This window comes from Myxocyprinus asiaticus, chromosome 26 (genome assembly GCF_019703515.2).
Source record: "Myxocyprinus asiaticus isolate MX2 ecotype Aquarium Trade chromosome 26, UBuf_Myxa_2, whole genome shotgun sequence".
In the NCBI taxonomy this organism is placed as follows: Eukaryota; Metazoa; Chordata; class Actinopteri; order Cypriniformes; family Catostomidae; genus Myxocyprinus; species Myxocyprinus asiaticus.
The window spans coordinates 31,683,533-31,707,163 of NC_059369.1; the positions used below are offsets into that span (position 1 = coordinate 31,683,533).

The following is a 23,631-nucleotide window of genomic DNA, read 5'->3' on the forward strand; positions in this document are numbered from 1 at the left end:
TATTCAATTGATTAAATTTACTAAAAAGTTAATTCAGTAGCAAGGTGCTTAGAGGTGCTGAATGAAAAATAAAATAAAAAATACAGTAGCCTTCTTTAGGCAATACACTTACCTGACCTAACTGGCATAAAATCCTATTGCTTGTAATGCCAAATAATGCCTGTAATATATATCCAACGTGTAATTAAAAGGTGTGATCAATGAATATATGTGAAAACATCAATATGAATATAGATACCACCATGGTGTCTGTCAGATTTGCGCTATAACAAAGTATAATGTCAACACTAAGACTTTAGCAACAAATACACACACTACAGTTTTCATTTACTGTTACTGTTTTGATGCTGTTTTTGTTAAAAAATGTAATTACATTCAAATCCCCCACCCCATCTCCACCTTTATTTTTTCACTATACACTGACGAGCCACAACATTAAAACCACCTGCCTAATATTGTGTAGGTCCCCCTTGTGCTGCTAAAACAGCACCAACCTACATCTCAGAATAGCATTCTGAGATGATATTCTTCTCACCACAATTGTACAGAGCAGTTATCTGAGTTACCTTAGACTTTGTCAGTTCGAACCAGTCTGGCCATTCTCTGTTGACCTCTCTCATCAACAAGGCATTTCCATCCACAGAACTGCCACTCACTGGATGTTTTCTGTTTTTGCACCATTCGGAGTAAATTCTACAGAATGTTGTGTGTGAAAATCCCAGGAGATCAGCAGTTACAGAAATACTCAAACCAGCCCGTCTGGCACCAATAATCATTATCTAATCAGCCAATCATGTGGCGGCAGTGCAGTGCATAAAATCATGCAGATATGGGTCAGGAGCTTCAGTTAATTTTCACATCAACCACCAGAATGGGGAAAAAAAATTTTCTCAGTAATTTGGACTGTGGCATGATTGTTGGTGCCAGATGTGCTGGTTTGAGTATTTCTGTAACTGCTGATCTCCTGGGATTTTCATGCACAACAGTCTCTAGAATTTACTCTGAATCGTGCCAAAAACATCCAGTGAGCAACAGTTCTGTGGACAGAAATGCCTTGTTGATGAAAGAGGTAAACAGAGAATGGCCAGACTGGTTCAAACTGACACAGTCTACGGTAACTCAGATAACCACTCTGTACAATTGTGGTGAGAAGAATAGGATCTCAGAATGCTATTCTGAGATGCAGGTTGGCGCTGTTTTGGTGGCACGAGTGGGACCTACATAATATTAGGCAGGCGGTTTTGTTGTGTTATGTTGTGGCTGATTCACTATTCACTTCCATTAATATATTAGCATGTATGTCTCTTCATGTAGTTCAGGGGGAAACTTAGATTTACCATAGAAACTTAGCCTCCATAGATTTTATTCACAGTAGCCCCATCTATGATTTTTAAAGGTAATTAAAACGATGTGAGGTATAGACTTACTGTCTCTATACCCACCTCTTTAACCATTAGGAAGAATATAGTTGAATTGAAAAATATGAAGTGTATTACAGAAAAAAAGAATGCGAACAAAAGCAAATTAAACATTTTATGTGAATTGCAATTGCTTTATATTAAACATGTTTCTAAATGAAACACTGATAAGTTGTGGTGAAAAAGTTACTTGTGATTTTGTGTATTGCATTAAGTCTGTTTAAAGATGAGTTTTAAAAAATTACCACTAAATTGTGAAAACAGTACCAAAGCAATTTAAAAAACTTTAGTAAAAGACACATATTTTACAGCTATTTTAAATTTACTGTTACTGTACTACTATACAATAAATTTGAATTTTAATAAATATTATACATTTTAATAAACATATGAATGCAGAATAACAGGTTTTTGTAAAGTCATCTGCTCAAGATTGACTTTCTGTATCAAGAATACTTATGCAAATGTCTACAAGCAGGGCACTGAGTCATTTCCGAAGTTCGTACATAAGATATGATAGGGCTACAGTATATGTACTGTACAGCATGCATAACTATCTCTTTAGTGTTTCTCTTCCCATGATGGCTTTTTTAGTGTTCCTCTCAGGATGTAAAAGGATGATGTAGCACTTTGGGGCAAATATGGCCACCAGTAATCCAAAACTGGATGCCAGGATGGCAAAAATCTCAACAGCCACTGAATATTTCCCTGGTGAGCTGACATACGCTGGAACAAATGCAATCCACACAGCACAAAAGATCAACATGCTAAAGGTAATGATTTTTGCTTCATTAAAATTATCTGGAAGGTTCCTGGAAAGGAAGGCTAACAGGAAGCTCACCGCTGCCAAAAGGCCAATATATCCTAGCAGCATGGAAAAACCAGCCACTGAGCCAATAGCACACTCGTATACTATTTTAGACTTGATATACTGGTTGTTTTTATGGGGTGTTGGAGATGCAGTTGATAACCAGACTACACATATGACAACCTGGAGGGCAGTTAGGACCAAGACTGTACATCTTTGTTGCGCTGCTCCAAACCATTTCATTGCTCCTTTTCCTTCAGGTTGAGATGACTTAAACACGGCTATTACCACCATAGTCTTGACCAGGATGCTGGAGATGCACAGAACAAAGCTAATACCAAACACTGCATGTCTTAACTGACACGTCCACAACTGTGGACGGCCAATGAACAGCAGCACACAAAGGAAACACAGTTTGAGTGACATCAGCAACAGGAAACTGAGCTCTGAATTGTTGGCGCGAACAATTGGAGTGTTGCGGTGATGAGCAAAGACGACCATCACAAGAATACAGAAGCAGGTGCCCAGTAGAGAGGCAGTGGTCAGGGAGATGCCCAGAGGTTCCTCATAGGATAGAAACTCCACTTCTTTGGGGATACACTGATCCTTTTCTGGATTGGACCAAAACTCCTCTGGACACACTGTGCACTCAATAGCATCTGTGAGTATACAAAGGAGAGATGATGGAAATGTATGAGTAAATTTCTTTCAAATATATTTACATTTTGGAACAGTATTTGTTCTTTTTGCCAACAATAATTTCTTCACCTGTTGTATTAGAAATCTCTCCATCTGCACATGGCAGGCAGTCAAAACAGCAGACAGGAAGGCCCTTTCTTGTGGCTCGTCTGGTGCCCAGGGGACAGCTCTCACTGCACACAGACCGTGGGGGCTGTCAGGGACATAATCTGTTATCATTCATTACAATGATCCATGTGTGTGTGTGTGTGTGTGTGTGTGTGTGTGTGTGTGGGTTTGGGTGGTTTACGAGGAAAGATTTTTAGGTTACAAACTGGTAATTACAAGGAAATTATGCTATAAATGTGGTTTATGAGGACATTTCTAGTCTCCCCATAATTCAAATAGCTTAAAAAACATACTAAACAATGTTTTTATTTTTTTGAAAATGTAAAAATGCAGAAAGTTTTTTGTGAGGGTTAGGTTTAGGGGTTGGGTTAGGGTTAGGGGATAGAATCTATAATTTGTACAGTATAATGATCATTATGTCTATGGAGAGTCCTCATAAGGATAGCCGCACCAACATGTGTGTGTATGTTTGTGTAACATAGAAGCTGTGTCTTGTTTCGAAGGCTGTGTGCTATCTAGGACGCATCTTTTGAAGGCTGCAGTATACCGAGCATCCTCCTTTAAACAAGCCTCGTTTAAATGAGATGGCCTTCGTAGGACAAACAGAAACAGAACGTAACATGGTTGCTTTGACAACACGCCACACTTTAACAAGAGCGAGCACTTTGAGTGACAAGGGAACAAAGTCCCTTTGGAAAGAAATGTATGAGGTAAATTTTAGGAGAGTTATAATGATGTAAAGAGAAAAGAAAATAGATTTTACAGGTGTACTTTGTCTATAATACTTTATTTTAATTATATATTAATATAATTATACATATTATATACTCTGCACCTGTCTACTGAGGTACTTCAACTTGGGAATTAACATTACTTGCATGTGAACATCAGATTTACGGGCAAATTGGTGTCATTTTTTTTTAGACATTTCCGTTGAAGCAAATAATTGTGGGTTGTGAGTGCCCATGAAGGATTCACCTCATGCATCCTCCGAATTCTCGTGAAAGAAGGTCGCATTCGAAGGCTGCATTCAAAGTGTCCTACTCGCTTTTCTGAAATGAGACAGCCTCGATGACGTATGCGGCCGACAAATGCGACCTCCGGAGGACGCAGCCTTCCAAACGAAACACAGCATAGACTAGGTTTGGTAATCCACACTAATACATAGTAATTAATTATTAATACTTAGTATACTGTATTATTGTGTCCACAATGTTAAGAAGAATTAAAGTAACATGCAATTGTATTTACTTTTTTTGTCTCGAAATTCCAGAATAATGCATCTTCATCTAGTGTGAGCACCTTCCCCGTTGCTGCCCCTTCATCCACTATACCAACTGTGCGGATAATCATCGACCCATCAGAGCTCGGCTGCCAGTTCATCACATCATAGATGGCCAGCGCATCCCCATTCTTATCGAATGAAACATGGTCCCCAAAGCCTGTAGTGAAGTTCACTCTCTGTAGGTAGTGAACCAGCTGTACAGTTTGTAGACAGGACAGGTGTCATATGCAATTCTGTAATTTGAATTAATTTGCAGCACATATTTTGTATTGTTCATGTTCAGCTCTTCTATAGAATTTGCCACTATACCTACCATCTACATGAGCCTTACCTGCCAGGGCTGCAGGTTGTTTATGTCAGCACAGCTGTTCCCAATGAACGGCCCTCTCCCCTCCTCACACTGCATCAGGTCATGCAGCGCATGTGCCAGGGCATAAACTGCCTTATACACATTATAGGCGGCCCTCAGGGCAGAAACATCAGTATATGCTGTGTCTGTGCTGCTCAAATCCTCTTGCCCTGTACACACCTTTTTCACTTGCTCTCCATCTGTCTCTCTACCCCAAAAGCTGCACCCGAACATGTTCTCCCAGAAGATTCTCAACATATTGTTTCTTGGATCATTGTCAGGATGGAGACGTTGCAGAAAGTCATGGAGTCCCTGGATCTCTCCATGCCTAATAGCGATGCCCAGCGTGCCCCCCAAGAAGGGTAGGAAACGTGGACTGTGAAATACAGGATTACTGGCCCAGGCTTCACTTGCAATCCACTGCCTGCACGTCACATTCTGCATTGCAACCTCATCCATCAAAGGCATCAGATAGGTTAAAGCAGAAAAAGCAACCACTACTCTAGCTGTGGAGGCCTGTATAACTCCCACTATACGCTGAATATCTATTTGGTTGCTATCATGGGGCAGGATTTCAGAAAAAGCAACACACCCTCCAAACAGCTGCACATCCTGCTGGAAGGACTGAGCAGCGTAGATGCCGTAATCATCATCACTGTAGATGAGACCAACCCAAGTCCATCCAAAATGTCTCAAGATCTGAACCATAGCCCGCACCTGGAAGGCATCACTGGGGATAGTTCTGAAGAAGGAAGGGTACTTTTTTCTGTCACTCAAACAGGAGCAGGTGGCATAGTGGCTAACCTAATAAGAGGAGATAGAGAGAAAGAAAGAGAGGGAGAGAGAGAGGGAGAGAGAGAGAGAGGGAGATTTGCCCAAAGTACCACACTGTCAGAGAAACATTATTTAACCAATTTGAAACATTTCATCATTAATTTCATAAACTGTCTGATACAGAGAAACTCAGATATTTACTTGGAGTAGATGACAACACAACCACACTAGCAGCTAAATATGTGTCTGCCATTCACAATATAAGAAATAGTTAAGTCATTTTGTGTCATTTTTTTGCTTTTTTTCCCTATGTAATATTTATTAGTATTTACATGTTTCACTATTCTTTTTCACTATTTCTTATTGTTTTATTGCATCCTTTTATTTATTTTAAATCTATATAGAACCAACTTTGTAATGCTCTTGCAATACTGTTATAAAACTGTCATGCCAATAAAGGTTATTTGATTTTTTTTTTTTTTTGAGAGAGAGAGAGAGAGAGAGAGAGAGAGAGAGAGACATAAGACATAAAAATACATAAAATAAAAAGTAATTGTTTTCATACACAAGCAGGTTTTGGTAGAATCAGGTTGAGGATATACATAGCTTAAAAGGACATACGTATGGTCTTTTTAATTGAAAAGTGCAAAAATATGCATTTAGTGTATTTTTACTTTTTTCCATCCCATCTTACTAGAGGTACTCGAAAAAGCCCCAGCACACTGGAAATTGCAATGGAAGGAGTGGAACCTGGATCCCCCACAATAGCAATCACTGGTGGTGGACCGGTGCAGTTGAGGTTGGAGAAAGACTCCTCTGGACCACTTATTAGGGCTATGGCAGCCCGGAATGCCATTCCTAGCATCACACAGTTGTCATAAAGATGGTAACCAAGAGTGATGTTAGGCAGCAGATTGGGATTCTTATTGATCTCATCAATAGCAAAAACCATGGTCTGTGCTTGCTGGAAGCTTTCCATATCAAACCTAAGAAAAGTGACACAAGTGTTTATTTTTAGTGATATTACATATATAATAACTGAAAGTATGAATTAATAGGAACATTAACACATTGCCCATACATTTGAGCTCACAAAAAGCTCTTGTGGACTGTTTTCTATGACATGAGATAAAGACTGTAACATATATAGATTTATGTCAAGACAGCATTACTACTCTTAACACATCATTTGAGCAGATTAATTGATAGATTAACTGAGGTCAATGTGAATTTTTTTTTATTTTTTTATATATACTGTATTTCTATACTTTAGAGAAAAAAAAGATCTATTCCAGCTGTTTCTCCTGCTTACATTGTGATCGTGCATAGCTGTCCTTATTCTATCTGCACACAGACTCACTTTTCACAGTATGGTGGTTCCGGCTCAGTTCTGAAGCTCAGCTCTGGGAACACTGTAAGGAAGTGAACCTCAAAAAGGCCTCCAAGTATAACATCTCCATCCTGGTACATCCCGTTCAACCTGAAGTGTCCCTGAAGCTGACAGGTACCTGAGCTGGAGATTGAGGCTGCAGAGATACAGTTAATGGGCACACATAGACAAATACACAGAGTGATCCACATCTCTCTCTTTCTGACCCACTCACCTGCTAGGCTCACAAATTTATGATGAAGGTTGTGTGGTGTGTTGCTTAAAAAATAGCAGGCGGTGCCAAGTGGGCATCTCTTGAAATTGGGACGTCACTGTCTGAGTCCTTCTATCTTTTCCTTTTTTAATCTAGTTAAAAGAATGACAATTTAGTTATTTGTTTTGGTATTTACTTTGCTGCCAGGATATTACTGATTAGTTCATTAGACAAATCATTAATTAGAATCAGTTTTTAAACTGAAGGCAAAAAAACATTACTGAAAAAATAATGGACATTTTATGCATGCAGAATGAATCAATGCTCAGGGAGATTGTCTTCCGGCTTATTTATTGAAGCTGAGCTGAGAAACATTGGTTTTATAGCTAAAGGATATCTGGCTTAGATGAGCACTGTCTGAGCTAACCAATTAATTATACCCAAGAAGCTGATTACCTGTTATTTGTCTGTCTTCTAAACTTGACAGTGTTATTTCTCAAAATGTCCCCTAGATGTCAGTCATGCATTTGACTCTAGCTGAGCAACAAAAAGACTTATGTGCTCTGACATTAAATGGATAGTTCACCTAAAAATTCATCTCATCATTTACTCACCTTCATTCCATCCCAGATGTGTATGACTTTCTGTATTCTGCTGAACACAAACAAATATTTTTAGAAGAATATCTCAGCTCTGTTGGTCCATACAATGCAAGTGAATGGGTACCAAAATTTTAAAGCTCCAAAAAGCACATAAAGGCTGCATAAAAGTAATCCATATAACTCCAGTTGTTAATCCATATCTTCTAAAGCGATGAGAAATGTGTGGGTGAGTAACAGACCAATATTTAAGTCCTTTTTTTCCAATTCATTCTCCTTCCTGCCCAGTAGGTGGTGATATGCAGGAAGAATGTGAATCATCAAAAACAAAAGAAGAAGAATGTGAAAGTGGAGATTGACTGTAAAAAAGGACCTTGAAATATTAAATATTTATCTGTTTCTCACCAAAACCTATAATATCACTTCTGAAGACATGGATTAAAACACTGGAGTCATATGGATTACTTTTATGCTGCCTATATGTGCTTTTGGAGCTTCAAAATGTTGGTACCCATTCATGTGCATTGTGAAGACCAGCAGAGATAAGTTATTATTCTAAAAATATTTTCTTGTGTTCAGCAGAAGAAAGAAAGTCATACACATCTGGGATGGCATGAGGGTAAGTGAATGATGATAGAATTTCTGCTTTTGGGTGTACTATTCCTTTAAGGTACTGTGACAATATCAGATGGTAATGATTGCCATATCATACTGTATACCATAGTATTATTTAATATTATCGTGGCACTTTTCCAAAACAAAACATATTATTACCACAGTACATGTCCAAAAATTGCTTCATGGTAATTTGTGTCAGGCCCTTATAATTTCATTGATATTTTCAAATATAGCCAGATCATCCCAGTCAATTTTTATTATGAAAGTTCTATCGTTATTACACCCATTTTAAAGACGCAAAGTGTAAAAAATACTAATAAACCCGTGCAGACGGTTACTGATTACTGATGATATGATTGGTTGACAAGTTGAATTCTTGTGAAGTGCACTATACCATAATATTTGTCATGAATATGACCAGTGAGGTAGTTTATTGAAAGCTATAAAGCATGAACTTAAACCTTTCGAAGATTGTATCCCATGTGGCCAGTAGGGAGCGAGTAATTCTTTATAGTTATTTCCGCAGTAACGTTCGTCATGAAAAGACAGGACTGACATGAGGACTTTTATCATAAAAAATGTCAAAAAATAAATGTAAGTTAAAATAATAATAATAATTAAAAAACTTTGCTTTATAGTTACAAACAACCACCAAGTGGTTGCCAATTTATCCAGTTTTTAGCAACATAGGATGATGGTTTAATAACAACTGAATACTTGCTTTAATCCTATCAGGCCAAAGAGGGGAAATCAGGAAGATGGTAACAAAGCAAATGACATGGATGTAAGTGTGATAAGAGCAAATATTTTATGTTAAAACCACAGGACTTATAGTTCAAAAGTAGTTATTAACTTAGACTTAAGTAATAATTCTAAATAATAAACTTATAAATTTTATTTGTTTACTTATTTCAATGACTATATTATTTCAATAAAAATAACTTTTATCCTCTACTCCCAGTCCCCACAGCCATGCCCTCAGTCAGTCGTAACTGCAAACACATCAGTAATTAGGGCCCAAGCACTGAAAGTGCAGAGACCCTATTGTTCTTCTAAGGATTACTAGGGCCCAAGCACTGAAAGTGTGGAGGCCCTATTGCTTTTCTAAGGAAAACCCTACTTTTTCAAACTCCTCCTAGACTGTTTGTCCGATTGGCATGAAATTTGAAAAATCAACAAATATAGCAGCCAGTGGCCAATCAAATGTCAGCACCTAATAACTTGTATTGGGAATGGCTGACGGTCATGAAACTTTCTGTACACACAAAGGGTGTCTACACAAAGTGGTATATAACATTTTGTGACAGTTGGCAACACGGTGGCGCTATAATTAGCTAATTTAGCATTTTTGCTAATATCTCCATAATGGTATAGGCTAGAATAAAATTCTAAAGCTTTCTAAACATTTATTACAAATTCTAAACATCCTAGGGCGTTTGACTGATTCACACGAAACTTGGTATACATCACCTACAGACCCTCCTGACAAAAATTTGTTCAAAAAACTTCAATATGTCAAATCGTTCCGAAGATATAAACAAATAAGTTTGGGGGCGTGGCATGTGATGACTAATTAGCCTGTATATTCTGATCGCAATTTTCAAACTTAACAAATGAGAAAATTCTGAGGTAACATGCCAAGTTTCATTCATTTTTGATGCTAGGGAGAGCTGTAACTTAAGAAAATACTCATTTTTCAACTGTGCTCAAAGCAATTGAAATGTCACATCAAAATAGCTGTCCACAGCATTCGCTGGATTTTTTTTCTGTCAAATTTGATTATTTTGGTCATCTCGCCGTCTTGTGCTTGTTATATGTGCTTATTATAATTATTTATATTCTTTTCAAGGTTTTCGGTACTTTTGGGGTACTTAACATGCGTGAAAACTCTTGAAATTTTGCACACACATCAGAGTCATCGGCCATTAGGGCCATTAGGGCATGCAGGGGGGCTCTGTAGCACCCCATTGAAAATGGGCATGTAAGGGAGCTCTGTAGCACTCCCATTTTCACCTACAGTCTCCAAAATTGGTACACATACTCACAGTCATTAGCTCCACCCAACAGGAAGTCTGCCATTTTGGATTTTCTTAAAATCGCAGGCTCTGAACTTTTAAAAATACCTCCTAGGAGATTCATGTGACTGGCACCAAATTTGTGCAACGCCATGCCAAAACATTATAGATGCTAAATTGTGAACTTATTTTTGATAGTTTGAATGGTGTCGCCATGGCAAAGCAATACGTTTATGGTGAAAATTGGGAAACAGGAAGTGCCTTATATCTTCTGTGTGCATTGTGTAATTTTGATTAAAATTCATCTGTATGTTTGGTAATGGGGGCTGATCACATTAATGCAGCTATTATGGGTCACGGTCATAGTGCCACCAACTGGCAGCAGGAAGTATGGCACTTTAAACAGACTTTGAAATAGCCTTCTTGTGTTTACATGAATTGCTTCAAAATTCTTTAGAATAATGTCAAGACACTGCTGAGGTAAAATTGTAAAGGAATATTTTATATCTTAAATACTGTTGCCATGGCAACACATTCATTGTTATTATTCCTTTCTTCCTATATTTGGGTGTTTTTGAGTCACTTGCCATGCTTAAAATTTCATTACATTTTGCAGACACATCAGAGTTGTTGGCCATTAGGGCTGGGCAAAGGTTCATGCATAAGCATATAGGGGGCTCTGTAGTGCCCCATTTAAAATGGGCATGTAAGACAGCCTCTGTCGCACCCCCATTTTCACCTACAGTCACCAAAATTGGTACATATATAGTTCTCATCAAGTCAGACAACTTTCATAATTATAGTTATTAGGTCCACCCATCAGGAAGTCGGCCATTTTGAATTTCTTTGAATATTGCAGTCTCTGAACATTTAAAAACTCTTAGAACATAAAAACTATGATACTTGCTGTTGGTCCATTATCACTCAAGATTATCTCAGGTTGTACATTATGTAGTGTAGGTTCTACTGGTTGTTTAGATCAGTGTTACTATCAGAAATAATTAATAATTATTTCTTTAGTTATTAATTAATATTTAAATTAAATAATAGAATCTAACTCATTAAAACCTCACACGGCGCACCATTAAATGTAGTGCGCCACGTTCAGGAGCGGGTTTGGTTATTAGCAATAATTAATAATTATCAAAGATAATTATTAATTATTAAAATCAATAGAACATTGATGAGAATCAATGTTAGCTTTTTAAAATCCTTTAAATCAACAATTATCAAAGATAATCATTGATTATTAACATCGATGAAACACTGATTAACATTAACACATAGCTTATTGTCCCTTCAAATTCAACAATCATCAAAGATAATTATCAATTATCAAAAATCAATAGAATATTAATAAGGATTAATATCGCCGGGGCACCACCCTGGACTCAGGGACTAATAACCAGATAATATAACAGTCTCAATATTAGATTGTTCTCTTAGGAAAATCATCGACCTTCGAAAAAAAAAAAAAAATGAAGCCTTGAATCCGAATACTGGCATCCCCTGTCAGCATTTGACACAGGTGTATGCAAAACAAACCAAAACACTTCTCTTTGAAATATAACAAAGTTTATTTATGCAGTAATATCAATTAATAATCAATACAATGCAGTCAATAAACTTTCAACTTCCAACTACAAACTAAACAGTGACATGATTAGATATGGTAACCAAAATAATCCTATAACACATGAGAGGAAGGTGTGTGTGTGTGCGAGAGAGAATGGGTGTGTGTGTGTAAGGAGGGACACACACAAAATGGCGGACGTGACTCTCGTAGAGCGTACGTCACGCGAGATTTCTGGCCAGAGAATATGGCCGCGAATGTGGGCGGAGAGAAACCGGTCAATGGCGTCTGCCCGTTTACCGCGTGTCTCCGCTTGTACGATAACTTAGGGACAAAGCTGAGATTTTATCACAAAGTTACCTACTAGCCAAAAGTGTGTGCGAGAATGTTTGTGAGGGGTTGCGTGTGTGTGTGGTTAGTACGAGAGAGAGAGAGAGAGTAAAGTTGCGGCACCAAAGCTGGTTTCGCGATCGTGGGAGAGAAAGCAACTGTTAGTTTATCACTCAGAGATGCGGTGGACGGCTCGTAAACCATTTCGCGGTCTTTGATTCTTTAATGGACAAACTCAGTGTGCCTGTCTCACCCGCGATGGTGGAAATACACAACAGTCCAATGTGGTTGGACTACAACACAGCAGATCTCATTCGTGATAACAGTACATTACAGTAATACCTTGAGTATTATTAGCAGCAATGAGCAGACTCGGCAGTCTGTAAACTGTACAAGCACTTTGATACACAAGAATAACACACTATAATATTCTGTCTCTGCCTAGACGTAAACCACTTACTTGAATCGTATGAGGATGCAGACGAATGTGTGTTCATCCGTCCTTTAACTCCAACCCGGTTCCTCGAGGCTCGGGTGATGACGGGAGGCCGTTTCCTCGCTCTGTCGGCGGGTGGTACGGCTGCTGATTCCGGTGGGCTGGCGGAGAAATCAGCGACATCGACTTGATTGAGGATGGAAGAGAAATCTTTTATCTCTTCACTTCTGCAGGCAATCGGATGAAGATGCGGATTGCTCGGCGGTCTCCTTCGGATCCGTTAGAGTGTTCGGTGGAACACAGAGTCATCTCAACTCGTCCAGTGAGATGGAGATTGTATGGCCACAGTTTCAAGTCGGACGTTACTTCCTTGTGCCACGAGGCTACACCTGAGAGCAGCGATAAGCAGCGATGAGCAGCGATGAGCTGCGTCTACGCACGGCGAGCAAAGTGGAAGCAAATCCCGGAAGGATCTCAGAGTTATTTCTATTCCCGATGATGTCATGGTTGAGGGGTGATCTGTCGTGTGCCTCATCCAATAGGAGTTGAGAGTTCGATCCTTTAGTGAGCAAGGCTTCATGGGATTTGTTGTCTGTTTTGGACTCCCTTTGTTTGATTTTGCCGTGGTTTTTATCAGTAAGATTTATGACAGAGTGTGTGGGCCTCAGTTAGGTTTTACGACTGTGTTAGGCCTGCCTTTGTCTTCTATCTGAATACATGAGGCCCAACAGTAGTGACTTAAGAGATTTCTTAGCACCCAAATGAGTTGTTGTCCGTTACCTGAACTTCTGGCCATTTTAATGAGCATCATAAGACCAGCAGTATAAGACCTTTACGAGGCCCTACAAAATCTATGTGACCTTATTGTGTTCCATTATTGGATAGTGTTCAGTGACAGAAAAGATTCAAATGATTTCAAAATCTCTTTGAAATTCTCTACAGATTTGCACTGATCAATTTATCTTAATTACAGAAACAAATTGGAGTAGTCTACACACACTACGGGTGATAATACTCTTATTTCTGTGAAACAGTTGGCAACTTCCATACATTTCTGAAACATGTTCCTGTGTCTGAAACATGTCCCCCATGATAGCGTGTGGGTTTTAAATTCTAATAATTATTTTTTTCTTGTTTGGCATGACCTCTCGCTTTCAAGCAATGTAGTAAAGGGATAATCACAGCAATCTGCCTAATAATTTTTTCTTTTACACCGAGGACCCCTTGTGTGCATACAGCTTTTCCTTTGTATGTTTTCAAGATAACATTGGTTGGATGGAGAGGTAAGTGGTTTAGCATTGCACAGTAGGGCTGAAACGATTAATAAAAAAATTGTCTACAAAAATGTTAATTGTCGATTAATCGTTTGACCTAAATTAATGTAAAAAGAGATCACATTAAACTCTAATGATGACTTGCGAGAGCAGCACTGCAGTTTGCGCCTGACTGAGGAGAGGAAGAATTACACAGCTCACAGTCCAGATGCACTCTAAACTTTCACAGCTTCAGGTGATGTAGATCACAAAGTATGAGGGAATTATATGTCCCGATCTTAGGGGGAGAGATTGAAACTGCACCCGGCTGACTCACACTCTGACGCGGGGACGCTTATCCCGGCGCTCGCTTGCTGCAGCTAGATCATAACGTGATGGCTCGCGACTTGAATCATAATATATGTCACTGTGCATTTCTTATTGTGAAGAAAATTGGCAATACGCAGCTTTATTAATAAGAGAGAGTTTGTTTTTTGTGAGTTTAAGATGGATTGAAGTGAACAGAAAGGTGAGAGAGGATAGTCTTAGCCCCACTATACACTGCAACAAAATACGTTTTTGATTTGTTTTTGTTTTGGCTTGTTTTACAATATAAATATCTAAAACTCCTTTAAAACAATGTACATTTCCTTTAGAAGCTATACTGCAGAATAAAAATTGTTATCTGAGAATGTTGAATATAATATTAAAAATACATATATTTAAAAATATCTAAAAATCCTTAAAAAAAAAAAAGAAAATGCATTCACCTGAGAAGCAGCATATAAGATATTTAGACTTGCTTTTAGAGAACAGATCTCGAATATAAGTATATTTTGTCCTTACTGCACTTGCAGAAATATAACCAAGTGAAAAAAATACACTTACATCCAAAATACACTTATATTTAAGATACATTCTCTTAAAGCAAGTCTAAATATCTTATATGTTTCTTCTCAAGTAAATGTATCTTGTTTTAAGGATTTTAGACAATTTTAAATGGAAAACAAGACAAAAACACTTGATAACAATAGGATTTTTTAATTTCTTTACTGAATTAAACTTAATAAAAAGTATTTTTTCCCCCTTGAATTCAGTGAATGTCATTTAGAGGTATTTTTAAAAGATGATTTTGTCCTCTTTATTGGGACACACGCTGAATAGTCGGTTAAGAGCCAATGACTGATCATTGCAATAATCGCTGAATTGTCAAATAATAGTTTTAATAATAGTTAGATTAATCGATTATCAAAATAATCGTTAGTTGCTGCCCTATTGCACAGTGGCTGACTGTATCTCAAAACTTAGATACCTACCTACCTAGACAGCAATTTTGGGCATCAATGCACATTCCTAATGCAAATGCTGTTTTAAATAGTTGGTTATCTAATTATGATGCCTCCTAAGAAAATTAGATACCAAATAAATAAATAAATAAATAAAAAATAGACAGAATTGCTTGTATTGTGACAAATTCAGTACACAATTTTCATTCAGAATGGCAGACAGTGATGAAAGTATAGAGTGGTTTAGGACATTATTTCACCCATTACATTTGTATGCAATGTATTTTTGTGCCCAGAAGATAACCATGCTGTAATGAATAGTGCCTCATTTAAATATCCTGAGGTGCCTTTAACTCAGTGTACTACACATTTCAAAATGCTGTCATATTTGTGTTATTTTAAAAATAAGGTATTTGTCTTAGGAACAACATGTGAAAAACTTTTTTTTTTTCTCTATAATCAAGTTTGACAAACATTCTAGTATTTTCTCATTATTTATTGAATCAAGCAAAAATTGCATTTGATAACCCTGATGATATATTTGTTATTATGCATGTACACTGTGATTGAAACAAAGTCATATGTTAATAACTACAACCTTATAGATCAACAGGCGTTGCACAAATGTTGCTTATTTATTTACTGAGGTGGAAATATACCCAAAACGTCACTTAAACTATTTCTTTTCTGTGGCTCTTCCCATGATGGCTTTTTTAGTGTTTCTCTCTGGATGTAAAAGGATGATGTAGCACTTTGGGGCAAATATGGCCACCAGTAATCCAAAACTGGAAGCCAAAATGGCAAAAATCTCAACAGCCACTGCATATTTCCCTGGTGAGCTGACATATGCTGGAACAAACGCAATCCACACAGCACAGAAGATCAACATACTAAAAGTAATAAACTTTGCTTCATTAAAATTGTCTGGAAGGTTCCTTGCTAGGAATGCTAAGAAGAAGCTTACAGCTGCCAGAAAGCCAATGTAGCCCAGAAGCACAGCAAAACCAGCCACTGAGCCAATATCACACTCGTACACTATTTTGGAACTTATATATTGGCTGTTTTTATGGGGTGTGGGAGATGCATTTGAAAGCCAGACTACACATATCGCCACCTGGAGGGCAGTTAGGACCAAGACTGTACCTCTTTGTTGGGCTGCACCAAACCATTTCATTGCTCCCTTACTCTCAGGCCGAGATGACTTGAAAATGGCTATTACCACCATAGTCTTTACCAGGATGCTTGAGATGCACAGAACAAAGCTAATGCCAAACATGGCATGTCTTAACTGACACGTCCACAACTGTGGACGGCCAATGAACAGCAGCACACAAAGGAAACACAGTTTGAGTGACAGCAGCAACAGGAAACTAAGCTCTGAATTGTTGGCTCGTACAATGGGAGTGTTACGGTGATGAGCAAAGACAATCATCACAAGAACACAGAAGAAGGTGCCCAGCAGGGATGCAGTTGTTAACGAGATGCCCAGAGGTTCCTCATAGGATAGAAACTCCAGTTCTTTGGGAATACAGCGATCCTTTTCTGGATTGGACCAGAACTCATCTGGACATAATGTACACACAATGGAATCTGTGAGAAAGACAAAGAGAGGAAGAAATTTAAGAGAAAATTCTCTTTCAAATTATATCAAAATTTTGGAGTGGAAATGTTCTTTTTCTGCCAATAATCTTCTTACCTGTTGTATTAGAAATTTCTCCATCTGCACATGGCAGGCAGTCAAAACAGCAGACAGGAAGGCCCTTCCTTGTGGCTTGTCTGGTGCCTTGGGGACAGCTCTCACTGCACACAGACTGTGGGGGCTAAAGGATAAATAATAAAAACTATGATTTCAGTGCTGCATGTGTGTCTGTATGTAAAACACAGCCTCTAAAAGGTATTCTGAATGAGTGCACATAAACATATGGATATAATTGATCTGTGTCAGTTGTTCTAAGACTGAAAGTAAAATTAAAATTGTTATTACTTTTCTCATCTCGAAGTTCCAATATAATGCATCTTCATCCAGTGTCAGCACCTTCCCTGTTGCTGCCCCTTCATCTACAACACCAACTGTGCGGACAATGATCGACCCATCAGAGCTTGGCTGCCAGTTCATCACATCATAAATGGCCAGCGCATCCCCATTCTTATCGAATGAAACATGGTCCCCAAAACCTGTGGTGAAGTTCACCTTCTGTAGGTAGTGAGCCAGCTGTACAGTTTGTAAACAGGACAGGTACATCATTACATGTAATTCTGTAATTTGAAATAATATGTAACACTTTTTTGTTATAGTTTGTTTCTGTTCTTTTTTTCTCTTTAATGTGACTTTAATCTGCCCTATATATTCCTTACCTGCCAGGGCTGCAGGTTGTTTATTTCAGCACAGCTGTTCCCACTGAAAGGCCCTCCCCCCTCCTCGCAATGCATCAGGTCATGGAGGGCATGTGCCAGGGCATATACTGTTTTATACACATTATAGGAGGCTCTCAGCTCTGATACATCAGTGTATGCTGTGTCAGTGCTGCTCAGATCCTCCTGCCCTGTACAAATTTTTTCTCTCTCTTTGCCTCCAGTCTTAAACCTGCACCCGAACATGTTCTCCCAGAAGATTCTCACCATATTGTTTCTTGGATCATTGTTAGGACGGAGACGTAGCAGAAAGTCACGAAGTCCCTGAATTTCTCCACGCCTTATGGTGATGCCCAGCGTGCCCCCCAAAAAAGGCAGGAAACGTGGACTGTGAAATACAGGATTGCTGGCCCAGGCTTCACTTGCAATCCACTGCCTGCCCGTCACATTCTGCAGTGCAACCTCATCCATCAAAGGCAACATATAAGTTGAAGTGGAGATCACCACCACCACTCGAGCTGTAGAGGCCTGAATCACTCGTACTATGCGTCGAATATCTTTGCGGTCATTATCGAGTGGCAGGTTTTCAGAAAAAGCAACACACCCTTCAAACAGCTGCATATCCTTGTGGAAGGACTGAGCAGCATAGATGCCATAGTCATCATCACTGTAGATGAGACCAACCCAGGTCCATCCAAAATGTCTTAAAATCTTTACCATAGCCCGCACCTGGAAGGCATCATTGGGGATAGTTCTGAAGAAGGAGGGGTACTTCTTCCTGTCACTCAAACAGGAGCAGGTGGCATAGTAGCTAACCTAAAGAGGGGAAAGGGAGAGGAGAGAGAAGGTGGGAGAAAGATGGGCAAAAATTACATTATCAGTGCTATAGCAATTGTGTTTACACAAGAATTTTAGGGAGAAACAGATTTAGCGTATTTGCAGTTATGACTGAAAATTGGTGTACAGAAAAAAATATTGAAAAGTGCAGAAAATGTACATGTAGTGTATTAATGGTCATAATTAATTATTCCATCTTACTATAGGTACTCGAAACAGTCCAAGAACACTGGAAATAGCAATAGAAGGAGTGGAATTTGAGTCCCCCACAATTCCAATTACTGGTGGTGGGCCGGTGCAGTTGAGGTTGGTGAGGGACTCTTCAGTTCCACTAACCAGGGCTATGGCAGCCCGAAAAGCCATTCCTAGCATCACACAGTTATCATAAAGATGGTAACCAAGAGTGATGTTAGGCAACAGATTGGGATCTTTATTGATCTCATCTATAGCAAAAACCATGGTCTGTGCTTGCTGGAAGCTTGCCATATCAAATCTAGGAAAAGCAACACGAAATTGTAATATTTAACCACTCTTAAAAGATATTAATAATTCAAACAACAAGAAATGAAACACTCAAAGCATCAGCACATTCCTAATATGATTTAGATGTTCATTTTGTTTCTTGTATAAACGTCATTTGAGTAAACAGTGCAACTGACAATTCAAAGAATGCATATGATATGTTTTAAAAATTAGTTTTCTTGAGGTATATTTCTATACTTTTTAAAACAAATTCTGTCTCTTTCTTCCAACTGTTTTCTTTTTGTTTTAGCCTTGCATGGATGTCTTTATTCTGTCTGACCCCAGACTCACTGCTCACAGTATGGTGGTTCCGGCTCAGTTCTGAAGCTCAGCTCTGGGAACACTGTAAGAAAGTGAACCTCAAACAGGCCTCCGAGTATAAGATCTCCATCTTGGTGCATCCCGTTCAACTTGAAGTGCCCCTGGAGCTGACAGGTACCTGAGCTGAGGATTGAAGCCATAGAGAAACAGTTAAATAAAAGGTAAAGACAAACATACAGAGTGATCAACATCTCTCACACCCTCTCTTTCCCACTCTCTCCCTTTCTTACCCACTCTCCTACTTGGCTCACTAATTTATGATGAAGTGGGGTGTTACTTTAAATGAGCAGGCGGTGCCAAGTGGGAATGCCTGTAAATTAGGATGTCCTTGATTTTCTGTTTTTGAATGGACTTAAGGAATTGAAACAAGTTGTCATTTGTTTTGGTATTGACCTTTCAAACTGTTTTCTAAATTCAACATTCTGGCGAGTGTGTATGATAAGTTCAATGTACTTTGCGCTCACTTGGGTGGTGTCTGCTTGCTTAACAGCAGCTCTACACACTGAATTGATACCATATAAAGTGAGATAAAATGAACTCATAACCTCATTAAATGTCAAATGAAATAAAAATGTAAAAGAGCACATAAATCTCAGGGAGATTGAATAATTGAACAGTTCTGAGCTGAGACTGAGAGACTGGTTTTATAAATGATTTTTGGCTTTGATAAGTAGTGGCTGCTCACACCAAACAATATGTTTGTCCAAGTCTTCTACTTGACAATGTTTTTCTCAGAATCTCCACTAGATGACAGTCATGCACCTGATTTTTACTGAGCAAAAGAACAACCTGAACTCTAATTTTTTGCAAATAGGATGCTCTAATAGAAAGGCACACACTCCCAGCATAACAATATAACAAGCATTGCTTCTTTTGTTACTGTATTTAACCATTGTTTGATTGTCATTGTTGTTAAACAACCCACTACGGACATGTTGGAGGAAGCATCGCCACTGGCTAGTAAATGTTTGATTTTACTTGCCAGACTTTTGACAACATGCAAGCATAATGCAACTGAACACTAAAAAAGATGTTAAGCAAACTGAAATGGGGGCCTCATATACAATATATATACAGTATTTAATAATAATAATATATAATAAAATACCACTTACCTCTCCATATTAGTTTTCATACAGTAAATATGATTTCATGCAATATAGTATGCAAGACTGTACAATTAGATTTTCATATTTTGCTTTTGATCCTTTTAATCACATTTTATCAATTTATGTCATGAAATTGCATTTTTAATAATGATACAAGCTCTTGTTACTGTTTGAAATATCATTACATTATTTTTAACAAAATAAGGTTGGAAACTAATGAAAAAATAATTAATTTAAAAATAATTTAAGTGCTACTATATCAAAGCTACTATGCAAAAAAATACAAAAATAAAAAATAATTACCAAACACTTGCATAGATGTGGCACAAGCCTATTTGTTAAATTCTTTCATATTTACAGTGTTTTCTTAAAATATTTCAAAATGTATGATTGTACCTTTTAAATATTTATGTATTTACACATTTATTACACTTACTACATTACTACATTTTGTAACATGCTTTGGAAATGCACTTGTGCTGTTTACATTGATGTGTATGACAAGTGCTAAATTGTGTTTACATTGATGTGTATGACAAGCGCTAAATTGGTACTGTCTCTTTAAAAGACTGGCTGCTCCACAAGGAAGTGTTTATGGTTGAATGAGCACAGCACACATTAATGAGAGAGAAATTGCACAGTTGTTTTTCCCTCATCCGTGCAACGTATGATTCTAAATAATGTTTCTTTTTATCTTTTTAATCACCAGCTGACAGTAAATAACAGAAAGGAGACTAAAAGAGACATGAAATGAAAATGGGGTGTTTGAGTCTCTTCTTTGGAGACAGAATACAAGGAACAAAGCAAAAGGAAACTTTTACTTGTATAATGTGTATGACTTGTTTATACAAATATTTTTGTACACATTCTGAAATTCAAATCTACAAGCTCTCGAGTTTTGCAACACTTTTACCTCCAAGAGACGTCCAACTGTTCTTTTTCTAACTTCGCTCTCTGTTTCAATATGGGAATCGCTTTGGGCGTGACCAATTACGGAAGCTCCAATGATACTAAGTCTGTCACTAACTGACAGGTCGAACTGTGATCAGGCTTCGCCCTACCTATATCACTGCAGTCGACCTCTCCAGACGTCATTCGTGCTTTCTTCCCCTGAGAGACTACATCAAGCTCCTTCAGCACATCTGGACTATTTGCTTATTTCGCTAAACTGTCCTTTGGAAGGGCCACCATTGGAAGCCGTCACCAAAACGCGACATCGGCTTCGCACTGGATTGTGCTGAGTGACACATAAGAGTGTAATTTTCATCTGTTTGTTCAGCGTAAATTGGAGTAGTGTTCACGTCAAGACGAGCTATTCCACAGCCTACTGGGTATTAAATTACTAACAGTAGCGTTGTTATTGATTTACACGTCAAGGCGAGCTAATCGCGACCACGAGGAGGTTACCCCATGTGACTCTACCCTCCCTAGCAATCGGGCCAATTTGGTTGCTTAGGAGACCTGGCTGGAGTCACTCAGCACACCCTGGATTTGAACTCACGACTCCAGGGGTGGTAGTTAGCATCAATACTCACTGAGCTACCCAGCCCCCCTCATCTTATATATGTTGAGTAAATGGCTTGCCTATTAATGAGATGGGTGTGCTAGATATGACATATATAACACTGCATAACATGCAAAATCCCCCCTCATCATGTCGTGGGAGCAGGACAGAGTGTCAGCACTTCATAAGAGCTGCTGGTACGCAAGAAAAGCTGCAGGTACAGTGTCAAGAATTGCACATCATTGCAGGTACAACATTGCTGGCTGACTTCAAGCATTCTGGGGAAGTATCTGTGCAATTGCTTGGTCAGCTTAAGGTGCTTTATGGTCACTGTGATGGTGGGGGCGTGGTTGAGCACCAGCTTGTGAATGAAGAGCGAGGTCAGGAGATGAGAATGTTAAGGATCATCACCTGACAATGATTGTCTCTAACAGCTGTTTGTCATTGCAGTGAGTGTTGGAGATGGATTTAAGAGCGAGCCAGACACCAGTGAGGTAGAGAGAGCGCTACCACATGCCCAGAGAGACTCGTGTGCATGTTTAAGGGTGAAGTGCTGAAAAAGCAAGTTTTGGTGATGAAAAAATAAATACCTTTTGTGTTGGAACTCGCTGACTCTCACTTCCTCTTGCACCTCATCATGAACTTGTTACACTGGTGTTGAAACCTGGGATTTAGGGAGGGAGAATGCCACCACAGATGCCTCACCTCTGGAGAATGTTTTCAAGACACTTGCCAGCATCCACCAGTCACAGCATCAGGCTCTCCTTGAGTTGCATGCAGAACAGGAGCAGTGGTTTATTGCACTCCTCCAGGCCCAAGCAGAGGACCGGCAGGTACTCCAGAGCTTGCTACCCCAGGAGGGTGCTGCCACCGTGACTGCCCCACCCCATGTTCCACTAGTCAAGATGGGCCCCCAAGATAATCTGGAGGCCTTCCTGGAGCTCTTTGAGCAGACGACGGTGGCCTGCAGATGGCCGAGCACCCAGTGGAGCGGTCCGTTTAATACCATTGTTGTACGGGGGAGTTACCAATGGAGAACTTCCTGGTATTTGTCACTTGAGGAAAGCCATCCTGCAATGGGTTGGACGGACACCCTAGCAGCAGCACCAATGCTTCTGCTCGCTGACCATTGGCAAGCACATCCACCTGTTTGTCTTTGCCCAGCAGCTCCGGGACGACTACCAGAGGTGGTTGCTGGCTGAGTAACATGACGTCTGGGCTGTGATCGACCTGGTGATACTGGAGCAGTTCATTGCTCGACTTCCGAGAGGGATGGCGGAGTGGGTCCAGTGCCACTGCCCAGCATCGCTCCAAATGGCCATCCAGCTGGTAGAGGACCACATGGTGGTGTATTCAGGAGCCGGCGAGCTCCGAGATTCTTCTGTCTTTCTCTCTCTCTATCTCATCTCCCCTCCTTCCTCTTTTATCCATCCTGTTCCTCCTCCCCAGAAACAGGGGGTGCCCCCTCCCCACCGGCTCCTCGGTTTCAGGGACTGCACTACCCACCGGTTTCCCTTGTCCCTCTCAGCTCTCACTTCCAGGCTGGTGGACCCACTGCCCCAAGTGTGGGCGTGGAGCCTTGGCCGGCCTGAAGGAGCTGCGGGGAGCCTGGGCATTTCCAGGACCAATGCCCAGTGATGGAGGTGGGGACATTGGTTCGGGTCCCTGACACGCCTTAGGCCACCCCCGATCGAGCTGGGATGTATCACATACCTGTGAGTATTAAGGGGGTACATACCAGGCCTTGATGGATTTGGGTTGCAGCCAAACCTCCATCCATCAATGCCTGGTTTGACGAGGCTTTGGGTGCTAGTCACAAGGTGAAGGTAAGGTGTGTGCATGGTGATATCCA

General features: G+C 39.4%; 2 protein-coding genes across 2 annotated transcripts; both read right to left on the reverse strand.

Annotated features, from left to right (window-relative positions):
• Positions 1-1,971: 1,971 nt before the first annotated feature.
• Positions 1,972-7,022, reverse strand: LOC127416645 (extracellular calcium-sensing receptor-like). The gene is made up of 6 exons (XM_051656088.1): positions 6,802-7,022; positions 6,136-6,427; positions 4,650-5,471; positions 4,285-4,512; positions 2,995-3,118; positions 1,972-2,885 (listed from the first exon to the last, which is right to left on the reverse strand). Exons 1-6 carry the CDS (start codon positions 7,020-7,022, stop codon positions 1,972-1,974), a joined length of 2,601 nt encoding a protein of 866 aa, XP_051512048.1.
• An 8,788-nt stretch (positions 7,023-15,810) lies between these two features.
• LOC127416650 (extracellular calcium-sensing receptor-like) lies at positions 15,811-19,246 on the reverse strand. The gene is made up of 6 exons (XM_051656094.1): positions 19,137-19,246; positions 18,525-18,816; positions 17,490-18,302; positions 17,119-17,346; positions 16,831-16,945; positions 15,811-16,724 (listed from the first exon to the last, which is right to left on the reverse strand). The coding sequence occupies exons 1-6, from the start codon at positions 19,244-19,246 to the stop codon at positions 15,811-15,813; spliced, it is 2,472 nt and encodes an 823-aa protein (XP_051512054.1).
• Positions 19,247-23,631: the final 4,385 nt, after the last annotated feature.